The sequence below is a fragment of the Schistocerca cancellata genome, chromosome 8 (assembly GCF_023864275.1).
Source record: "Schistocerca cancellata isolate TAMUIC-IGC-003103 chromosome 8, iqSchCanc2.1, whole genome shotgun sequence".
In the NCBI taxonomy this organism is placed as follows: domain Eukaryota; kingdom Metazoa; phylum Arthropoda; class Insecta; order Orthoptera; family Acrididae; genus Schistocerca; species Schistocerca cancellata.
Window position 1 is genome coordinate 103,285,785 of NC_064633.1, and position 21,233 is coordinate 103,307,017.

Sequence of the window (21,233 nt, forward strand, 5' to 3'; positions counted from 1 at the left end):
GGAAAGCAATGAAAAGAAGAACTTATAACAATCGCACTTCCTATGCTCTTCTAGTTACTATAAAATATCCAAAAATACATACATAAATGCAGGCGAGTCTTCTGATGTACATGCAGACATGAAAGGACAATAATCACTCGTTATGAAACTACAGTAACTACATTAACATGTATCTATAAATAAAAGTATCTGCAAAGTGTGCACACAAAATTTCAACAGCAACTGCATCTGCATGTGCACTTCGTTCTATAGGGACCCTTCCCATTTAAGTCACTTGGTCTGCCGGAGCTGTACATAAGTGAATTGAGAACATCTCTGGACTCACAGTTCATACCTGTTCTGAAACCTTTTATTATGCTTTTGCTGGATAGTAGGTGCCTATCGTATATGCCTGACAATTTAGATTTTTTAGTGTTTATGTTGCCTTTCACATGGGTCAGTGATGCATGTGACTGTATGTGAACCCTTAGTTGTATATATTCAATACCCCAAATAGTTCCATCTAACATTAGTAATATTGAGTAACGTCGTTACCAGTGATGCGTGGGTGTTTCGTAGGTAATCTCCTATGCAGACTTAAAAACACTGATACTTCGACTCTATATCTGTAGACATGGTCAATGACATTATTATCAAGATTCTTGACCTCTTCTTTATGCTGAACTACAAAGCTTCACTGTCTGTTACAGTGTGTAACAGGCCACCAGACACCTTGTTACCGATATACTGTCAAGCACATGCGTTCTGAGATTGCCACACAAGGAAAAAAGGCAAAAATGCCAACTACACATAACGTAGTAGTTGCCGAAGAAGGAATTTAAAAATCACTTGTAAGGAAGCAGTCACAACTCTCTTTGTGAAGTACACTTAATTCGCAACGTGACTTAGACTTTATAAATGGTTGTTCAAATTATTTTTTAATTACACTTTTGTCACAATGTTTTGTCTTCATGACAGACACTTTCCTTTCTACATCAGTCTCATGTTAGTTTCAACGAACGTTGACAACATTAAAAATGATATCCTGCAGTTTAAACATATTACTCAGATATTTTTGACATATTTAGAGTGGAAAGGTGATTACGTCACATGGAACATCGTGAATCAGATAAAAGAAGTAAATTATCGTCAGTAGTTTAGTACTTCAATTTTCTGTAACCATCATCACACTATATCGAGTCAACAGACATTTAATGGGTGATACACCAGAAGACTAATTTCCACTAACTGCGCCGTATTGTTGATGGAACGGACAAAAGAAATTCTGCTTTACACCTTATGTTACGAATCGCTAGGGACAATAATGCCCCACAATATTTGGGCTGGATTTTGTTCCTCAGCTGTGTCAGGAAGTATAATGGCGACCACTATTCCGTATGGTCGTTTTCACGAGAGTGAAGGTATTACTGTAATTGCACTATACAGTGCAATGTAAATAAGAAAGAAATAAGGAGAAGCTTTAGGTAGCCAGAGCTGTGAACTCTGTGACTACCTGGATGGTGCCGAGCAGTGTGCGGCGGTTACTATCTGTCGGACGTCCAAATGCGTTAATGAGACGCAGCTAACAGTGTACACACATTTATCATTTATGTATATACCGTTGTCATCATCGATCACTGACCAACATTGTCCATTAACCTTCAGTGACCCAATGGTACACTGTTTTGTATTTCAGACCGGTAGAAAATGGATTGCAGAAGATTGAAACGTGTAAAACAAGCTGTTTCTAGAGGTTTATCGTTTAGGAAGGCTGCTGAAAATGTTGATGTATCTAGTAGTGCACTGCAAGATGGATTACAGAATGGAATATAAGCTCATAGAATAACTCCTGCTGAGATAGATGTGGTGATGATTTTGTAAACTAATTTTATTCATTTTTATGTTTCGGATGGGTACAAAGTGGAGTGCAGAACAGTAGGGGCTGTAGTCACCTGACCATTAATTGAAGAGCACTACATGGCGTAAACGATTAACACTTTTTTCATACCATTTATGAATGCATATCCAAATGAAATATGAGAATGAAAGCCGCCATACTGCAATTCAGACCATAAAGTGCTTGAGGAATGTATAGATTCTTGCCTGGCATTCCCTGCGTCCTGGTCTGTCATGCATAAACAATGCATGCAAGACGAATACTTCCATACCAGGCGTCAGACAGAAACTTTCATATATTGGCAGTACGTATTTAGGCATGGCAAGAGGTCCAAAAAATGGAGCTCTGGGGCTGTTAGCTTCTACCACACTCTGTGCATTAGCGCTCACGAGAGTCACACTTCAAACAGATGTTGATGTCTCAGTTCTGAGTGGTGCGTGAATAAAGTTTAATTATTTACAACTGTTATGAAGTGATAAAGTTTAATTATTTACAACTGTTATGAAGTGATAATAATGAAATAAAGTTCATAGAATGACTCCTGCTAAGATAGACGTGAATCTTGGTTAATAGTCATCGATGTCTGTATTATTGGTCAAAATGGAAGAAGTAATACAAAAAAGGGGAAAGAACGTTTCTAATTTGGAAAATAGTTATAGGGCATGAAGCATCAGTATTGGTGTTTACAAGTCCATTCTTCTGTCATGGTTAATAGTATGCAGAATTTGGGGAGACTCTTCAACGAGTGGATAGTTTACATTATACGAACTTACAGTTCATTGTAAAGAGAACAAAACAAAAGATGATTATTACCGATGAAACGTGATAACGAATTCTGACATAAATGATGAGAGAATGGAATACATACCACTGGAAAATTCTAGCTAAAGGCTCACCATGATAACGCAAAATAAACAGAACAAAAACGACATTAACTTACATTGAATTAATTCCTGTCCTTTTTAAAGTGTGTGATTACCATTCTATATCTCTGTTCTTACGAGAGAACGAGTTTCGTAATGCGTGTATATAAACTTTCAGGTACATGAATAGTGGCGGCCGTTGTGGCCGAGCGGTTCTAGGCACTTCAGTAAGGAACCGCGCGACCGCTACGGTCGCAGGTTCAAATCCTGCCTCGGGCATGGATGTGTGTACTGTTGTCGGGTTGGTTAAGTCTAAGTAGTTCTAAGTCTAGGGGACTGATGACTTAAGATGTTAAGCCAAATATTGTTTACAGCCATTTGAACCCTTGTTTTCTTTCTTGATGTACTGTGTTCATCACCTGTAGTGCTTACAATTTTGTTCCCGTATTTTAGTCCCTGGAGTATGAAGGTATCATACCATGTCCAGCAAGATAATTCTGCCTTTGAGATATGACCACGATACGGCTGAATGTGGAGTTTGACGTAAGCACTGTGTAGCTGACCTTGCCTTCTACGAGTTGGGTGATAAATGCCCCACTGCAGTATAAGAGGAGACGTGTTATCCATAGTGACACTTGTAGCGAGGCACCCAGTGCAAAAACCACTGCAGACACGAAGGGAGGCCTCGTCCTGCTGATCGCTGGTGTGTTGCTCGTGGCGTACTGCACGCCGCTCGCTGCTGCAGACGATGGTGACGACGTGGTGCAAGAAGTAGGAGAAAACAGAGACGGTGAAGACGACGACACCGTCAGCATAGCAGACGAGGACGACGACGACAGCGGAACTGATGAGGGTCAAATTGTAGAGAGCAGGCGGGCACTCGAAGGTAAACACCGGCAAAGGCGAGCAGGCTGTGCACAGCTCTAACTGCTGTGATGTCGCTAGTGGCTTCCTGAGTCAGGCGCCTAGATACTGCGTCTGTCTGCAGGCAGCTCAAGTGCAGCATTCATGTCCTCAGGTATTGGTGTTATTACTATTAGACCACTAGCACGTTTCTCATTACGCCCAATATTCTGCCACTATTACTATTAGACCACTAGCACGTTTCTCATTACGCCAAACATTCTGCTACATTCAGTCGCAGTTCCCTTTAATATTATGGCTCATAAAAATTGTTTTACTTGCCAAATATGGACACTTTATAAGACCCGTGAAGTTCACATTTGGCTCACTCTCAGGGTCTATCTTCTAAATCATGATGATATCTCATCTTTGTGTAGCTTATCAGTATAACATTTATAGAACAAAATCATATTAGTATCAGTCACTTATAAAAATTGATACTAAATTTGCACTTTGATTACAATTAGTCGTTGAATAGGTATTAGTACTAACAGAAAACTCACATTCCAATAAATAACTGTCTACCATGTTTCATAAACAAACACGAACAGATCAAAGGTGATAGATTCTCCCTTCTGCAGTATGAATGAATGATAGAATGTTAATCCCTTATTAACAAACTATCAAGCACACTAGCAATGTGCGGTGCTGAGGTATACGCTGATACGCTGTACATGGTATTTAAGCATCACATTACATATCATAGACTTGACATCTTGGATATTCGGGAATCCAGCCGGATGTTCGCGTCGTTCTCGCACGATATTTCAACAGCGTGCCTCGCTGTCTTCTTCAGGTGCTACCTGAGACTGGTCCTTGGGTCGATCGAGTCCAGTATTTATGCCTGGGAGGAGCTGGGCGTTCCCTAATCAGGAGATAGAGTACCCAACATCTCAGACTGGGTCTGACACACCTCAGATGATAACCACATCCGTTGAGGACGGCCAGAACGGGCGCCGACGGCAGTCGGAACATCTGCGACTGGAGGGGTCCGTTGAAGCCGAGTCTGGCGGGCGCGGACCACAGATGGAACACTCGACCCGGCGCGGACCGATTAGGGAACGCCCAGCTCCTCCCAGGCATAAATACTGGACTCGATCGACCCAAGGACCAGTCTCAGGTAGCACCTGAAGAAGACAGCGAGGCACGCTGTTGAAATATCGTGCGAGAACGACGCGAACATCCGGCTGGATTCCCGAATATCCAAGATGTCAACAGATCGCCGGGAAAGCATGAAGAATTATATCATAGACTTCATTGTTTTCCATATTTACAATTTTGTTATGCAACAGGGTATAGTTACCACATGAGTTACATGATTAGAAATATATTAATTAACAGAGTTTCGGTACAGTGTCGACGTTGCTATACCAAAAAGACATAAGATGACAGTTTTTCTGAAATAAATCTCAGTCTGAGGAATAATGTCATTGGCACTACACAGTAACAGCAGTTTCTGAGCTGTAATCTGTAATTGTGTCTTAGTTTTTGGTGTAATATATTCAGATGTCTAATAAAAGTAATGGTTAGAAATTTAATGAAACATTATCAGGAAAAACTCACAAGCGAGACAGTGCTTACGAAGTCGATGTTAGTTCTGCATGTAGAACATAGAATCTTACCAGTAATGGCTCTAAACATTGTCTAATTAGATAGAAGGTGTCCTGATTTGCGCCAACCACAGTGATCTTTCTTTAGCACTCATTTAGTCACTTAATTTTCTACTTACCAACGTAACATAATAATGGCAGGTACTCTACCTTATAGAACAATAAATCTGTCTCGACGGTAGAATTCTTACATAGCACTTGGAAGTTCATTCGATAGGGTTCAAGGAGTAATACATCTTTTGAAACTATGTACTGACGAACACTGAGCTTTCGTATAGGCCTGTTGCTTGAGTTCTTTTATATTGTTTCACTTGCTTTTGGAAATTCTTTTATGAACATTTCAAACGTTGACAAAAGATAAATGGTATTCTGAATATTACCATAGATACCAATTTATCTACCAGTTTCTCTGTCTACAACTTTGTAAAAACATGTATCAGATCACCATAGTGTAAATAACCGATTCGGAGTAACCTAATTTATTTGGAACTAGATATATCACGACAAGCAATTGTAGGCTAGAGCAGGGTTCCTGAAGTGTAAGGTAGCAACTATTCCAGAGAAAAGAAACGAATCATCTATGTGTCATGCGCTTCTGAAGTACACTTTTTGCCTATAAAATGCAAGCTTGGTATTTCCAGCAGCAGTAACAGGTGTTGGTATTACGGCTACTGAAATTTGATGGTAAGAAAGAATGTAACCAGGTGTCACTGGAACATCACGTGTGTTGTTTCCTGTTGAGCAGGTGCTCACGCCCGGGCTGGCCACGCCAAGCATGCGAGGGCAGGCAGCCGACACGCTGCGGGCAGAGCTGCAGTCAGGCCCCACGCCAGGTCAGGCGCCGCCCGCAGAGCCGCCCACAGAGTGTAGTCGCCGCTGCTGAGGGAGCCCACACCATGGAGACGCAGTCTGGAGCTGCTCATACTGTACTCACAAAGCAGAAATAAAGCACCGATTCGCTTAACAAAATTGGTTTTAAATTACCCAAAGTCTTACACGTGTGCAGAGGACTACGAGAGATCATATTACCAAAAGTGCGAAATTATTAATGGAATTATGTGCTTAACTGTAAATGTGTTTTGTGCTGGGAGAAAAATTCAGCATATCTTTATGACCTCAGTGTTTCTCATTCACATCTAAATGTCAATTAGTAACATTTTTCAAAGCAACAGATGGTATTACAAATGAGCTCTGGTTCATTCTGTTAAGAGATGAGAAGGAAAATTTTAATATCAAATCACAATGTTCCTATTTGGAAGGGTTATGGTGATATAATTGTTTAACGAATCTAAACATTGGAAGAAATCAAGAGAATACAGATAAAACTAAAGTAGTTAAAGGCTATCCAGCCACTGACCTCTGTCTGTGGGAAAGGGCACAGATTGCCCGAACGCTTACGGGAATCGTCACTTTAGTGTGCGCGAGTAATGGGCGGATGGCCAAATATCTATTAGGTACAATATGTATGTAGCTTGTGGGCAGTTGAGAATGTGGGTCTCACCGGAAGCGTGCAAGTGATAAGTCCATGCAGTCGCGCTGTTCATATGTGTCCTCAGTGGCTCAGATGCATAGAGCATCTACCATATAAACAGCAGACCTCGGGTTCGAGTCTCGACCGGGGCAAACATTTTCTGCTGTCCCCATCAACGTATATCGACAACAACTGTCTGCACCTGAGGGTTTCAATTAATTATCTCTTAAATCAAGAGGACTTCAGTTGAGTCATTGTAAAAGTGTAGCATCAGTATTTACTGACTTCTCTGAGTAAATATATACTCTATGTGATCAAAAGTATCTGGACACTCCCAAAAACGGACGGTTTTCATACTATACACATTGTGCTGCCATCTATTGCGAGGTACTCCAAATCGGCGGCCTCAGTAGTCATTAAACATCGTGAGAGGACAGAATCTGGCGCACTGCGGAACTCACGGACTTCAAACGTGTTCAAGTGATTGGGTGACACTTGCGTCATACGTCTGTACACGAGGTTTCCACACTCCTGAAAATATCTAGATCCTCTCTTTCCGATCTGATAGTGATGTAGAAACGTGAAGGGACACGTACGGCACAAAAGCGTATAGGCCGACCTCGTCTGTTGACTGACAGAGACCGCCGGCAGTTGAAGAGGGTCGTAATGTGTAATAGGTAGACATCTATCCAGACCATCAAATAGTAATTCCTAACTGCATCAGGATCCACTGAAAGTAATATGGCAGATAGGCGGGAGGTGAGAAAACTTGGAATTTACAGTCGAGCGGCTATTCCTAAGCGACACATCACGATCGTAAATGCCAAACGACGCCTCGCTTGGTGTAAGGAGTGTAAATATTGGGTAACTGAACAGTGGAAAAACGATGTGTGGAGTACGAATAATGGTACACAATGTGGTGATCCGATGGCAGGGTGTGGGTATGGCGCATGACCGGTAACGACATGTGCCAGCGTGTATAGTGCCAACAGTAACATTCGGTGGCGGTAGTGTTATGGTGTGGTAGTGTTTTTCATGGAGGGGGCTTGCTCCCTTGTTTTGCGTGGCACTATCGCACCACAGGCCTACATTGATGTTTCAAAACCTTTTTGCTTCCCACTATTGAAGAGCAATTCGGGGATGGCGATTGCTTCTTTCGACACGATCGAGCACCTGTTCATTATTCACGGCCTGTGGCGGAGTGATTGCACGACAATAAAATCCCTGTTATGGACTGGCCTGCGCAGAGTCCTGATCAAAATCCTATACAACTCCTTTGCGGTGTTTTGAAACGCCGACTTCGTGCCAGACCTCACCGACTGACATCGATACCTCTCCTCAGTGCAACACTACGTGAAGAGTGGGCTGCCATTCCCCAAGAAACCTTCCAACACCTGACTGAACGTTTGCCTGGGAGAGTGGAAGCTGCATCAAGGCTAAGGATGGGCCAACAGCATACTGGATCCTAGCATTACCGATGGAAACCGCCACGAACTTGTAAGCGATTTTCAGCCAGGTGTCCGGGTACTTTTGCTCACATAGTGTATGTAGAATACAGGTAGTATCATGTAGGAATTCAACTGCACTTTATTTTACGTTAAATTCTGAATGTTTGAAATGAGCAAAGGGTTGGGAAGTGCTCATGGCATCTCCAACAATATTATCCAAGTTTAAGTAGTAGAATAGCCATAGTGATAATGACTAATTCTGTGAAACTGAATAAAGACAGCGTACAAATATTGATGAATCGAACGTCTTGCAGGACCTACTTGTTGTGGAAGAAAGTTTCCAAAGGCACGGAGTTAATACATAATGAGTACATCAGACAGCCTAATGAAGCGTTGTTCAATGACTGTAGGACAACTGGTTACATATAGTAATTCAGTCTATCTACACAGCAATCTCTTTTTGATAATTTTACTTCCATTTTCATGTCTCCGAAATTTTAAGGTAATAACTCAATACAGAGGGGCACCCAACAATATGCCGATGTTATCATTATGTGATTTCTACTTTTTTCCGCCTCCAGTCTCAATTATAATACAATTAATACCATGTTTACAAACGATTCTCGCTACTTCGAAGGCTATGAACACAAAAAAGGTAGAAGTGGTTGTAAAATATTTCGCAGATTGAGACCTATGGCAGCCAATAATTTAGGACGTTCTCAGAAGGCCTTGGAGGCAACCTCGTTCGTTATCAATTTTTTGCTGAAAGGTAAATGATGGGATGGCAGACAGTTTATCATGCAACAAAGAAAAGTAAAAAAAAAAGTTGAGAACTTGTCACTTTGTATTTTTAACATCCTCATAGGGACAAAACATGTTTTCGATCATCTCTGTGAACAAGTGAAGCTTATCTAAAGATAAGATTCAAGTGGGAAGTGCGGAACTCTGCTCTGTCTAGAGATGGAATTGTGGGTTTCTTGTGCATCGTAAAGTGTGGTGCTCAACTTGAATCGGAGTATAGTCAGCTCTGAGTGGTAGGAGGAGACAATATCTCAACGTCTCAGGCTGGCTCTCATCTAATGGCAAACATATGCTCTTTCAGTTGGTGAAGTTCCTCCCACTCGTTACACATACGTACATATATCCCGTCTTACAAATCACTTGTGATTTGGTTCGGTCAGATAGAGCACACAGAGAATTTTTTTAAAACGAAGAATTTCATTAGCAGAAGACCTCCGTCATAAATCTCTAGAGTGTGATTCGTTGCTGGCATTGTCGCATTTTGAATGCAGTGAGGATGGGATGTCTACAATATTACTGTTAGCCGATCCTCTCACCGGATTTCGACGAAAATCTCCTGGTTCTACAGAGGTTCCCAAAACTTCGATATGAAGCACTGCTGCAGATTCACTACATCCTAAACTGCGTCTGTCTTGTGTGTAACCTCCTTTAACCGTCTCAGGGTAATAGCCTTGACGCAGAGTCGGAATGTTGATTCTGTGGCACTGGGTGATAAACTACACTGAGACACTACATTCGTCTCACAACAGACAATAAGGCCTAGCGATACACGAAATTATGGTACATAGTCTGACTTGCCTGTCAGAGTTTATTGACGATAAGTTTCGGCTGGCAAGTATCCACTAGTGTGCTGCGAAAACCAATCGCCACTCAGTCAATGGCCTCGTCTGTATAAAACAATTAGTTACATTCAATGAGAAACATCGTAAGTGAGTGAGTTATACACACTAAGTAAAACCCCCGCCAAACCGAGAAATTGTTGCTTTACTTCTAATTTCACGTTCTCGATAATGGCAGCTTAACCACGATATCTTGCTGTTACATAGTACACGCGGTTTTACGGATGCATCTGCGTTTGTAAGGACACGTATGTCAAGGTAGAGCCGGATATATTTCATGTTTCTACATTGTAAAACAGATCTGGGTCCGCAGGTTCCTGAGGGTCGCGAAATCCAACCGCCACTACACACCAAACATCCCGTCGACAGCGAGACATTAGGGACCGAGCACAAGCTTACATTAGGAAAAGATGGAAAATAAATCGGCCGTCCCCTTTTCAAAGAAGCATCCCGGTATTTCCTTCGAGCGATTTGGGAAATCGTCGAAAACTTATTATATCTTGATCGCCGGACGAGAATTTGAACCGTTGTTCGTCCTAAAGTGTTCCCAGTGTGCTAACCTCTGCGCCACATCGCACGGATGTCATAATTGTACAGCTTGAGCAGCTAAGGAAGAAACCCAAAGTATACACAGAATTAATAATCATGTCTTGGTGAGTTTTTCGTCAAATTATAGCAGACATTGAGGCAAATTTCCCAATATTAGCAACAAATTATTACCGTTTTTAGTCCATAAATTATGATACAGACTTTGTATTTTGTAACTGAACTATATACATTTTTCTGTGTCATTTGTAACAAGGTTCTAAGAGAACTTCGGCGAATTACCATGTATGGGACCTCATGATATAGTTTCAAGATAACAGCCCCGAAAACCAGTGTCACGCCGACAGAAGAAGAGACTCCACGCACATCAGTCCCATTATATTAAATGTAAGCAAACACAAAACTCAGGTATTATTCTTGTTTTTACCTCTGCACTTGAGGCCCAGTAGTCTGTATTCTGCTGTTGTAACAAACAAATAACATAACTGAAAAGCCATTTAGACACTTACAATATATATGACAGTAGAAAAAAAAAGAAGACATTCACAATGCATACGCAGTCGAGAACGTGAATATCGTTTATGGAGAATGTCGCCCAACTATTAGAGTCTGATGAGTAACCATATAGTGATAACTGTCGCGATTTGTCTTTGCGAATATTATAAAAAAATTTCTAGAAACTGGAAGTGTAGAGGAAAAAATACGCCATGTAAAAAGAAGAGCGACTGATAGAAGGAAATGAAAATAACATTTTATCAGTAGTAACCATAATGTGAATGTCACTAAGAGGCATCTTGGAACTACGAAAGGGATCGACCAATCGAGTCTTCTGTTCAAATTAGATTCCATCACATTTCATCGTCTTCACATTTCGCTGCAACTGCAGTTTCATAGCAATTTCCAAAATCGGTTCTAGGTCTCCGAATGTTAACTACTAAAAGTGTAAAGTGATACGTGCAATGTCATTTATATAAGATCTGAGCTAGGGAAGAATAACGAAAAATCTTTTAGCATAACTAAATGTCCGTCTTCGGACTAATCCAATACATAATCGTGATTCCAGATCGCATAAGAATCAGAGAGAGTAAACAGCACTGAGTCTTTCATTATAATATTACTATCCTCGAACTTTCTCTCTATCGACGTCATTCAATATGTGAGGACGAGAAATTAATCTTTGGAAGTTAAGTGGCTTGGTTGAAATATTTTTGACGAATATCTTCAAAATTACTGGTGCATCAATTTCTGTTCGTGCTGATAGAGTGGTCTTTGTAAACATAAAACATGTACGTTGTATATGTTAGAAGTAAGTAACAATTATTTCAATGACATTGCCACAGTGGCGGCTATGAAAACCGCGACCAAGTCGACAAATTCTTCTTGTAAAAACTCAGCGACTGGCCCATAGGATGAGTTACAAAAAAAAGTAAGTTCAAATGGTTCAAAAAATGGTTCAATGGGTCTGAGCACTATGGGACTTAACTTCTGAGGTCATCAGTCCCCTAGAACTTAGAACTACTTAAACCCCAACTAGCCTAAGGACATCACACACATCCATGCCCGAGGCAGGATTTGAACCTGCGACCGTAACCGTAACGCGGCTCCAGACTGTATCGCCTAGAACCGCTCGGCCACTCCGGCCGGCCAAATAGCAAGTATTCAGTATTCAGTGAGACTATTATATGCACCTTCAGCACCAAAAGTTACAAATAAGGAGAAACAGGTGAAACAAACAGCACTGACAGATATTTTTTAATTCATAAATAAAGCATTACTTATCGTTATAAACAGACTACATAAATTTAAGATACACATATATTTAAAGATCAAGCGAGTTTCTCATTCAATGGAAACGTGTTATATTCTATTTGATTAAATATCATTGATTAAATACCATGAATCACTCAAGACGTATTACACTGTTTAACAGTAAGAAATGGAAGAATGGAAACCAGTGTGAGGCTTCAGGTGGCATAACAATGGAAAATTTTGTTGCAGATAGAAAAATCGCTCATACATCACGGGCAAGTCAATCTTCGCAATAAGCTCTAATCGCCAGGTGAAAGCCGATGCTGACACAAGGAACAGGATAAAAACAACGCTCCGTGTCTATCACCGTTCAGTGCGTGTGAGGTGTGGAGGCTTTAATTTTGGCTGCATGACACTCCGCTGTCGACACCAACGACTTGCGTTGCAAATATCGATCCGATCATACGTGTGGAGCTAGGGCCTTTGGTCGAGGAGGGTGTTGTTGGTTTGGCGGGCCCTGCTACTGACAGCTAGCTGGAGGGCACGTGGCTCGCAAGTGGTTGCCATTGGGTGACTCCTGATGTTCAATAGGTCGGAGGCAGGCCCTGCCGCCTCGCTTAAGGATTGATAGCGTCGAATTACAGGAAGAGTAATGATCGGCAAGTTCCCGACCTAGTCTCCAAAACCAAATACACGAATCACAGGCTATAACATACCCGCTTAGAATCATGGAGGTCACGGCTTCTTTACACTTGAATGGAGTTAAGGGTAGCATCTTTCGTGTTTTGTGTAATTATCGTCAAAGTCCACGTCTGCGTTAACGTGGAATTGGACCTGTTGCATTAATGCGCGTCTGAAAGATTGCAAGTGTGATCATCAGTCAGTGTTAATGTATTGTTCTAGGCAATATTCTGTACGAGTGAACGGGTATTCCTTTTACAAACTCAGTTGATGAAATTCAAGGTGTAACATAGACTGTTTCAGATGCAAGGCACCCATCTATATAACTAACGATGGATTTCGGTCTTGAAACTGAAATAACAGCATTTGAAAGGCAGTTGGTTGTCATATTTAGATCTGAACGTTCTCCTTTCTTTTTAGGACAAATGATTATTGTAAGAAGTCATTCCATTGACTCTGGCTGTCATTTGAGACTTTGCCCAAGAACATGTCTGAAGGGAGATACGACTCCACTTCTTAAAATTGTGATCTGTTGTCCTCCAGGATCACAGCAAGAGTTCAAACTGAGATGTGTTCCTAGTCTTGACCTTTCCTTCTGACCTCTTACCACATGTCAGATAATACCAGGAATAACTTGTGCTTTGAAAGCTATAATGGTTTCTTGTGCCGATTTATTTTTCAAACGAATAAGAAATCTTCATAGAAATTTCAGGACAACCGTTTTCGTTTCGTCTCGTTTATTGGGAAGTATCCTCAGCAATTCTTCAGAAAGTCTTTAGAGTTTGCTTCCCAATGAAAATCAATGAAATTCACCCAGACAGATACGTCCTCACAATACGATCATTCAGTCTTACTGTGATTATTATTACAACATCAAATATGAAAATCCTTTTTGTTCACATACCATGCTACCCACCTTCAACAACAAGACGATCTTCGCTGTGCACTTCACGAAATTTCACTTGAGTACCCCAGTCATTAATCTGTTTTGTTGTTATTTCCATTACAGCTTTTCAAAATTTCTTCTAAAATCACGGCCAACATAAAATTGATTTTCTCATTTCGTTTTACATGAGAAGCGGGTTTCACACAGAAATAACAGTTTCCTTTAAGATAAAATGTCTGAACTGACGATCGATAAATGTAGAACTCATATTACTCTGTACCTGTTCTAGAACAATAACCCTTCTAATAAGGGTTCTTGCACTTTCCATGAACAACATCGGTGCAGCTCACCAGAATAACATGTTCTCTCAATGATCATTTGTATCCCTTTTTCCTTCCCTTTGTTATCTCTAATCCGTCCATAACACTTTCACCACTAATAAAATATTCAAACATTGTGCTGACTTTTATTTAAGAACGTAGCAAAGCAATGTTCTGTTGACGACTGATGCCTCCTCCATAACCAAACATAGCAGTGTTCAACAAAAGACTCAGCAGAAAGCACATCTTTCTAACAGCGAAACAACGAAGAACGGATATCTGGACTGATAAATAAGTGAAACTACACCGGTGAATATTGAAAAACCTGAGTAGAAAGTCAAAACCAGATAGTCATTAACCACACTCTTTCCATAAAGCTAATAAGTTATACGCTACATCAACCAACTAAGTTCTGGAACTTTCATTAAATTGTTGAAAACACTTTTCAAGATTTATAACTGTTATCTAGAAAACCGTAAAATCAGCCAATTCTCAGACACAGCATTTCTTATGGTAACGAAACTTATATTCTTTTTAACTTGAGGAACAGATGTATTATACCTAGGAAAGCGTCGTAGTAATTATAAATACTCTCATATCCTCAACGTGGCGCTTATTTGAAGTAATGAGGATAATAAATTAACCATGCTATATAACACTTACAAATATTCATTGACTGCTAAGAATGACCGGGACCTCAAACAGAACACAAACGGTAAGATGATTTCTAAGCTTACCGACAGAAACCTATTGGTAAAAGGAGGTGAAACTTCCAAAGAAACTTCCGGAAGCTATGGTCGTAATCAGTAAGCCTATGTGACGGGGAAAGTCGTAGAGTTTCGTGCAGTAGGCGAGCATAGTATATTTTGAGTTCGAAAATTTTTGAAATATGCTTAATTTAATTCATTACTATTAATAAGTCATACGTTTCAACATGACGCTCCTGTTGTACGCTTTCAGGAAATCTTGTTTTTTTTCGTTTGCCATTTCCACCATGGCACTTAGGGGGTTGGAATAGTACGTAATGCACCAGACTCGCATTCGTGATACCCGAGTTGAACCCAGGGCCGCCATTCTGATTTGAGTTGTAAATAGCTTCTCAGCTCACCATACGTTAATTTCTTGAAGGCTACATTGAAGTGGCCACGCCGCTTCCTTCAATTCCGGTAAATGATTATCGGCGCAATACGTCGTGTCCAGCAACATAAAGCATTTAACTAATATCCTCATTTCAATCAAAGCAAACAAACGACCTGCTAACGAAGTGTAAACCGTGTGTCTGTTATCAGCACTGAGTAAAACGGCAATTCTTTTCCGGGTACTTCTCCTCACTTCGTGGCTGTTATTGTATGCTGTTAACTCCACTCACTAACTTGTTATTGTTAGGAATTGGATTTCGTGCTGGAAAGATGTGGACGGTCGTCATGTATGCACAAATGTTCACTGTCATCTCTAAAGAACATTACCGCCATACAGAAACACATCTCAATGGAGATACCATCGTCAAATGCATTTTATTGACTGATTTCTGCTTGATGATAAATTTTATAATTTACGAAATGAATGACTGACAATAAAATAGATTTTATATATAATTACACACTCTGTATATTGCCATAGGGTGTTCTATTACAAGTTCAGTTTAAAATGATGACCTTTGTTGAAACCCCCTGGAAATGAAATGCAGGCTATACCTATGGTTATAGGTGTAGGGAATAGAGTCATAACTATTCACTTGCGAGTCTTGGAGTTTCCGGATTGGATAGTATTTGTGCTACCAGCGGTGTACAATTCTTCACTAATCATGCATTTTATCCTCATAAATTAGAAACAGTTGATGCATTTCCTCTTTCGTATAGAACAAGAAGTCTAGCTCCACAATACAATTATTGCATTGTACATGAAAGCTGATTAGAATAGCATTCAACCTGTATTATGTGCTACACACTTTGATGATATGTAACGACATACAATAAGCACTCATATAGTCCTACTTTCCCGAATTTGTTTAAGTTGTTTAACTTCCTTCTACAATTGAGTTAAAAAGTAAGCTACAGACATTATGATTTTAAAGCACACATACGATAAGGCTTACAGCACAGTATGTCTACATGTTAGTAGCCTCTGCAACGAAGTGTATCATTCAGTGAAAGAGAACTAATAGAGTACTGAGTAATGCTTATATCACATGGAATACTGTGTATTAGATGACGGGAGGCAAATTATCGTCAGTATTTAGTACTTCACTTTCTGTAACCTTTATCACACCATACCGAGTCGACAGACGTTTAGTTGGTGATACACTAGAAAACTCGCCTGATCCCCACTAACAACACCTTTTTGTTGAGGAAACACAAGAGAATTCCTGCTTTACGCCTTCTACTACGAATCGCTAAGGACAATAGCGCCCCACACTCTTTGGGTTGACCACGTGATGGATTTTGCCCACCAGTTCAGTCAGGTGTGAGAATGGCGACAACTGTTTAGTAAGGTGCATTACTGGCGGTTTCCTCGAGAGTGTACATACAGTGAAATGTTGCAGTTAAACATTTATGTAAATGTGAAAGGAATATAGAGTCACTTTAGGTATGCAATTTATTAATTGTCTTATGTCCAAAGGCGGTAATGAGACGTTGTTAACAGTACATACACATTTATCTTTTATGTATATACAATTGTCGTCGTTGATCACTGACCATCATTCTCCATTGATATTTATTGACCCAACGGTATACATTTTTATGTTTCAGACAGGTAGATAATGGACTGCAGAAGATCTGAAACATATAATACAAGTTGTTGATGGAGGTTTATTGCTTAGGTTGGCCGTTGAAAGTTTTGATATAGCTTCTAGCACACTACAAGATGAATTAAGAAAAGGAGATTAATCCGATCGTGAGGTAAGCTGCACTTTGTGTCACACAACCGCTGATTGAAACTATATGGTGAAGTCTTTGTGAAGTAATTATATCGATTTTTACGTCTCAGATTGGGACAAAGTGAAGTGCAGAAGATTGAGGGCCGTAGTCACCATACCATTAATTGTACAGCAGTACGTGGCGTAAATGATAGTCTCTTTACTCATACCCTTTATGAATTCATTACCAAATGGAATATGAGAATGAAAGCCGCCATACAGCAGTTCAAACCATAAAAAGCTTGAGAAATGTATAGATACTTCACTAGCATTCCTGGTCTCCTGGTGCGTCATGTATAAACAATGCAGGGGAAGACGAATACTTCCATACCAGGAAGCAGACAGCAGCTTTCATTTACTACCAGCACGCATTTAGGCATGAAAAGAGATTCCGAAAAACTGGGTTCACGGGCTGTTCGTTTCGAACCGCATTGTATGAATTAGTGCCCACGAGAGTCTCACTTCAAGCCTATGTTGTGTCAGTGCTGGGTGATGGATAAAGAGAAAGTTTAATTATTTATGACTGTTATGTAGTTAACGTCTCCTCAGAGTTTGATAGGTATTTGGACTGATATAAAATGGTGTACGTGTTTCATTTTGCAATAGCCTGTACACAAAAATTGTGAATAATTATTAAATAAAGCTGAGAGAATGGCTCCAGGTAATATGGATGTGAATCTTAATTCATAGTTATCAATGTTGCTATTATTTGTCACAATGGAAGTAGCAATACGAAAAACGGGAAAGAAAATTCCTAATATGGAACATAGTTATAGGGGCCCCAAAATCAGTACTGGTGTTCACAAGTCTATTATTCTGCATGGTTAATAGTATGAAGAATTTGGGAAGCCTCTTAAATGAATGGATACGTTACACTATATGAACGTAAGATTCATTGTAAAGAGAACAAAACAAAACTTTAATAATTGCTAAAATTTTATAACGAATTCTGACATAAATAATCGGAGAATTGTAATGCTTAATATTGAAAAATTCTAGTTAAATGTGCAGCATGATAACACAATGTAACGAGAACTAGGATGACATTAACTGTTATTGAATAAATTCCTGTACTTTTTAAATTAGTTCTTAAAGTGAGTGATTTCCCTTCTATATTGCTGTTCTTACGAATGGAAGACGTTCGTAATTCATGTGTATAAACTTTCAGGTACATGATTAGTTTTCTTGGTTGTACTACATTTATCAGCTGTAGTGCTTACTGTTTTGTTTTTCGTCTTTTAGTACCTTGAGCCTCAAGGTTTCATAGCATGTCCAGCAAGATAATTCTGCCTTTAAGATATGACCACAGTAGAGCTTTGACGTAAGCGCTGTGTAGCTGCGCTTGCCTTCTACGAGTCGGGTGATAAGTGCCCCACTGCAGTATAAGAGGAGGCCGGTGAGCTCCGTAGTGACACTTGTAGCGAGGCACCCAGTGTAGAAACCACTGCAGACATGAAGGGAGGCCTCGTCCTGCTGATTGCTGGTGTGTTGCTCGTGGCGTACTGCACGCCGCTCGCTGCTGCAGACGATGGCGACGAAGTGGTGGAACAAGTAGGAGAAAACAGAGACGCTGATGACGACGACGGCGACAGCATAGCAGACGACGATGACTACGTCATCGATCCTGAGGAGGGTCCAAATGCAGAGAGCAGGCGGGCACTCAAAGGTAAACACCAGCAAAGGCGAGCAGGCTGTGCACGGCTCTAACTGCTGTGGTGTCGCTAGTGGCTCCCTGAGGCAGGCGCTCTGACACTGTGTCTGCAGGCAGCTCAAGTGCAGCATTCATGTCGTCAGGTGTTGGTGATATTACTATGACACCACTATCACGTTTCTTAATAGGCTAAATATGTTGCTACATTCAATCACAATTCCCTCTAATATTATGTCTGATAATAATTGTTTTACTTGCCAAAGATGGACCCCCTGTTAGACCTGTCAGGTTCACATTTGGATCACTCTGAGGGTCTATCTGCTGAACCATGATGACATTTAATCTCCGTGTAGCTTATCAGTAAAACATATTTAGACAAAAAAAATATCAGTATCAGTCACCTATTAAAATTGGTACTAAATTGCACTTTCAGAACAATTAGTCATTGAATAGGTAATGGTATTAACAAATAAATAACTTTCTACCATGTTACATAAACAAACACTAATAAAATAAATGTGACAGATTTTTCCTTCTGCAGCATGAAAGTATCATAGAATTTTATGACATTATTAACAAATTCTCACGCACGATAGCATTGTGCGGTGGTGAAGTATACACTAACACGCTGAAAATGTAGCTCATTACCTAACTGACGTTCCTTTTTACATTGGTATACTTTATTATTTTCCATATTTACCATTTTGTTATACAACAGGGTACAGTTACCATACGAGTTACCTGTTAAGGAATATAATAATTAACAGAGTTTCGGTACAGTGTCGACGTTGTTACACCAAAAAGATATAAGATGACAGTTTCTCTGTAATAAACCTTAGTGTCACTAAGTCTGAGGAATAATGACATTGAGACTACACAGTAACAGCAGTATTTGAGCTGTAGTCCGTAATTATGTCGTATTTTTGGTGTGACATATTCAGATGTCTCATGAAAGTAATGTGTCAAAAGTAAATGAAACATTATTAGCAAGAACTTACAAGCGCAACAATGCTTAAGAAGAAGATGGTAGTTCTGTATGTCAGGCACAGTATCATAACTATAATGGCTCTAATCACTGTCTAAATAGATAGAAGGTGTCCGGATTTGGGCCACGCACAGTGAATCTCTCTTCAGTAGTCATTTAGTCACAGAATATGTGTGCATGTTAGTGGCCTGCACAAAACAGTACATCATGCAGTGACTGAGGTGATTACGATCTACCGTAAATAACGGTTATACTGAACCGAGGAAAACGCTAAAACTGCATTTAAAAGTCTCACCACAGACATATGCATAACATTTTTATGAAAATTTTACACGTGCAAAAAGATCAATGATATTTTGAATATTACCACAGATGCCTATTTTACAACATATTTCTGTGTCTACAACTTTGTAAATACATGTATCAAGTCACCATAGTGTAAAACACCGATTGGCAGTATACTACATTTTTTGGAACCGAATATACCACGCCTAGCAATTGTAGGCTAGATCAGCGTTCCTGAAGATAAGGTAGCAACTATTCCAGTGAAAGCAAACCAGTCATCTATGTGTTAAACGCTTCTGAAGTATACTTTGCGCCTATAGCATGCGAGCATAGTGTTTGCAGCAGCAGTAACAGGTGTTGGTATTACAGATACTGAAATTTGATGGTAAGGAAGAAGGTAACCAGGTGTCACTGGAACATCACGTGTGTTGTTTCCTGTTGAGCAGGTGCTCACGCCCGGGCTGGCCACGCCAAGCATGCGAGGGCAGGCAGCCGACACGCTGCGGGCAGAGCTGCAGTCAGGCCCCACGCCAGGTCAGGCGCCGCCCGCAGAGCCGCCCACAGAGCGTAGTCGCCGCTGCTGAGGGGGCGCCACACCATGGAGACGCAGTCTGGAGCTGCTCATACTGTACTCACAAAGCAGAAATAAAGCACCGATGACCTTAACAAAATTGGTTTTAAATTACCCAAAGTCGTACATGTGTGCAGAGGACTATGAGTGACCATATTACCAAAAGTGCTAAATTATTAATTGAATTATGTGCTTAACTGTAAATGTGTTTTGTGCTGGGAGAAACCTTCCCCATATCCTTATGGCCTCAGTGTTTCTCCTTCTGATCTAAATGTCAATTAGTAACATTTTTCAAAGCAACAGATGGTATTACAAAAGAGCTCTGGTTCATTCTGTTAAGAGATGAGAAGGAAAACTTTAATATCAAATCACAATGTTCCTACTTCGAAGGGTTATGGTGATATAATTGTTTAACGAATCTAAACATTGGAAGAAATCAAGAGAATACAAATAAAACTAAAGTAGTTAAAGGTTATCCAGCCATTGACCTTCGTATGTGCGAAAGGGCACAGATTGCCCGAACGCTTACGGGAATCGTCACCTTAGTGTGCGCGAGTAGTGGGCGGGTGGCCAAATATCTATTAGGTACATTACGTATGTAGCTTATGGGCAGTTGAGAATGTGGGTCTCACCGGAAGCGTGCAAGTGATAAGTCCCTGCAGTCGCGCTGTTCATATGTGTCCTCAGTGGCTCAGATGGATAGAGTATCTACCATATAAACAGCAGACCTCGGGTTCGAGTCTCGACCAGGGCAAACATTTTCTGCTGTCCCCATCAACGAATATCGACAACAACTCTCTGCACCTGAGAGTTTCAATTAATTATCACTTA

At 40.4% G+C, this 21,233-nt stretch overlaps 1 protein-coding gene across 3 annotated transcripts in view; it reads left to right on the forward strand.

Moving 5' to 3' along the window:
• Positions 1 to 20,482, forward strand: part of LOC126094853 (uncharacterized) — a 90,237-nt gene extending 69,755 nt beyond the window's left edge. The window contains exons 1-2 of one of the 3 annotated variants that reach the window (XM_049909473.1): positions 18,335 to 18,576; positions 20,278 to 20,482. In XM_049909473.1, the coding sequence (XP_049765430.1) occupies positions 18,363 to 18,576; positions 20,278 to 20,402 (339 nt within the window). In that variant the 5' untranslated portion in view covers positions 18,335 to 18,362 and the 3' untranslated portion in view covers positions 20,403 to 20,482. Of the gene's footprint in view, positions 1 to 18,334; positions 18,577 to 20,277 lie in introns of those variants that run through there. The other 2 variants (XM_049909475.1, XM_049909474.1) reach the window with 2 other exon arrangements.
• The last annotated feature ends 751 nt before the right edge of the window (positions 20,483 to 21,233 follow it).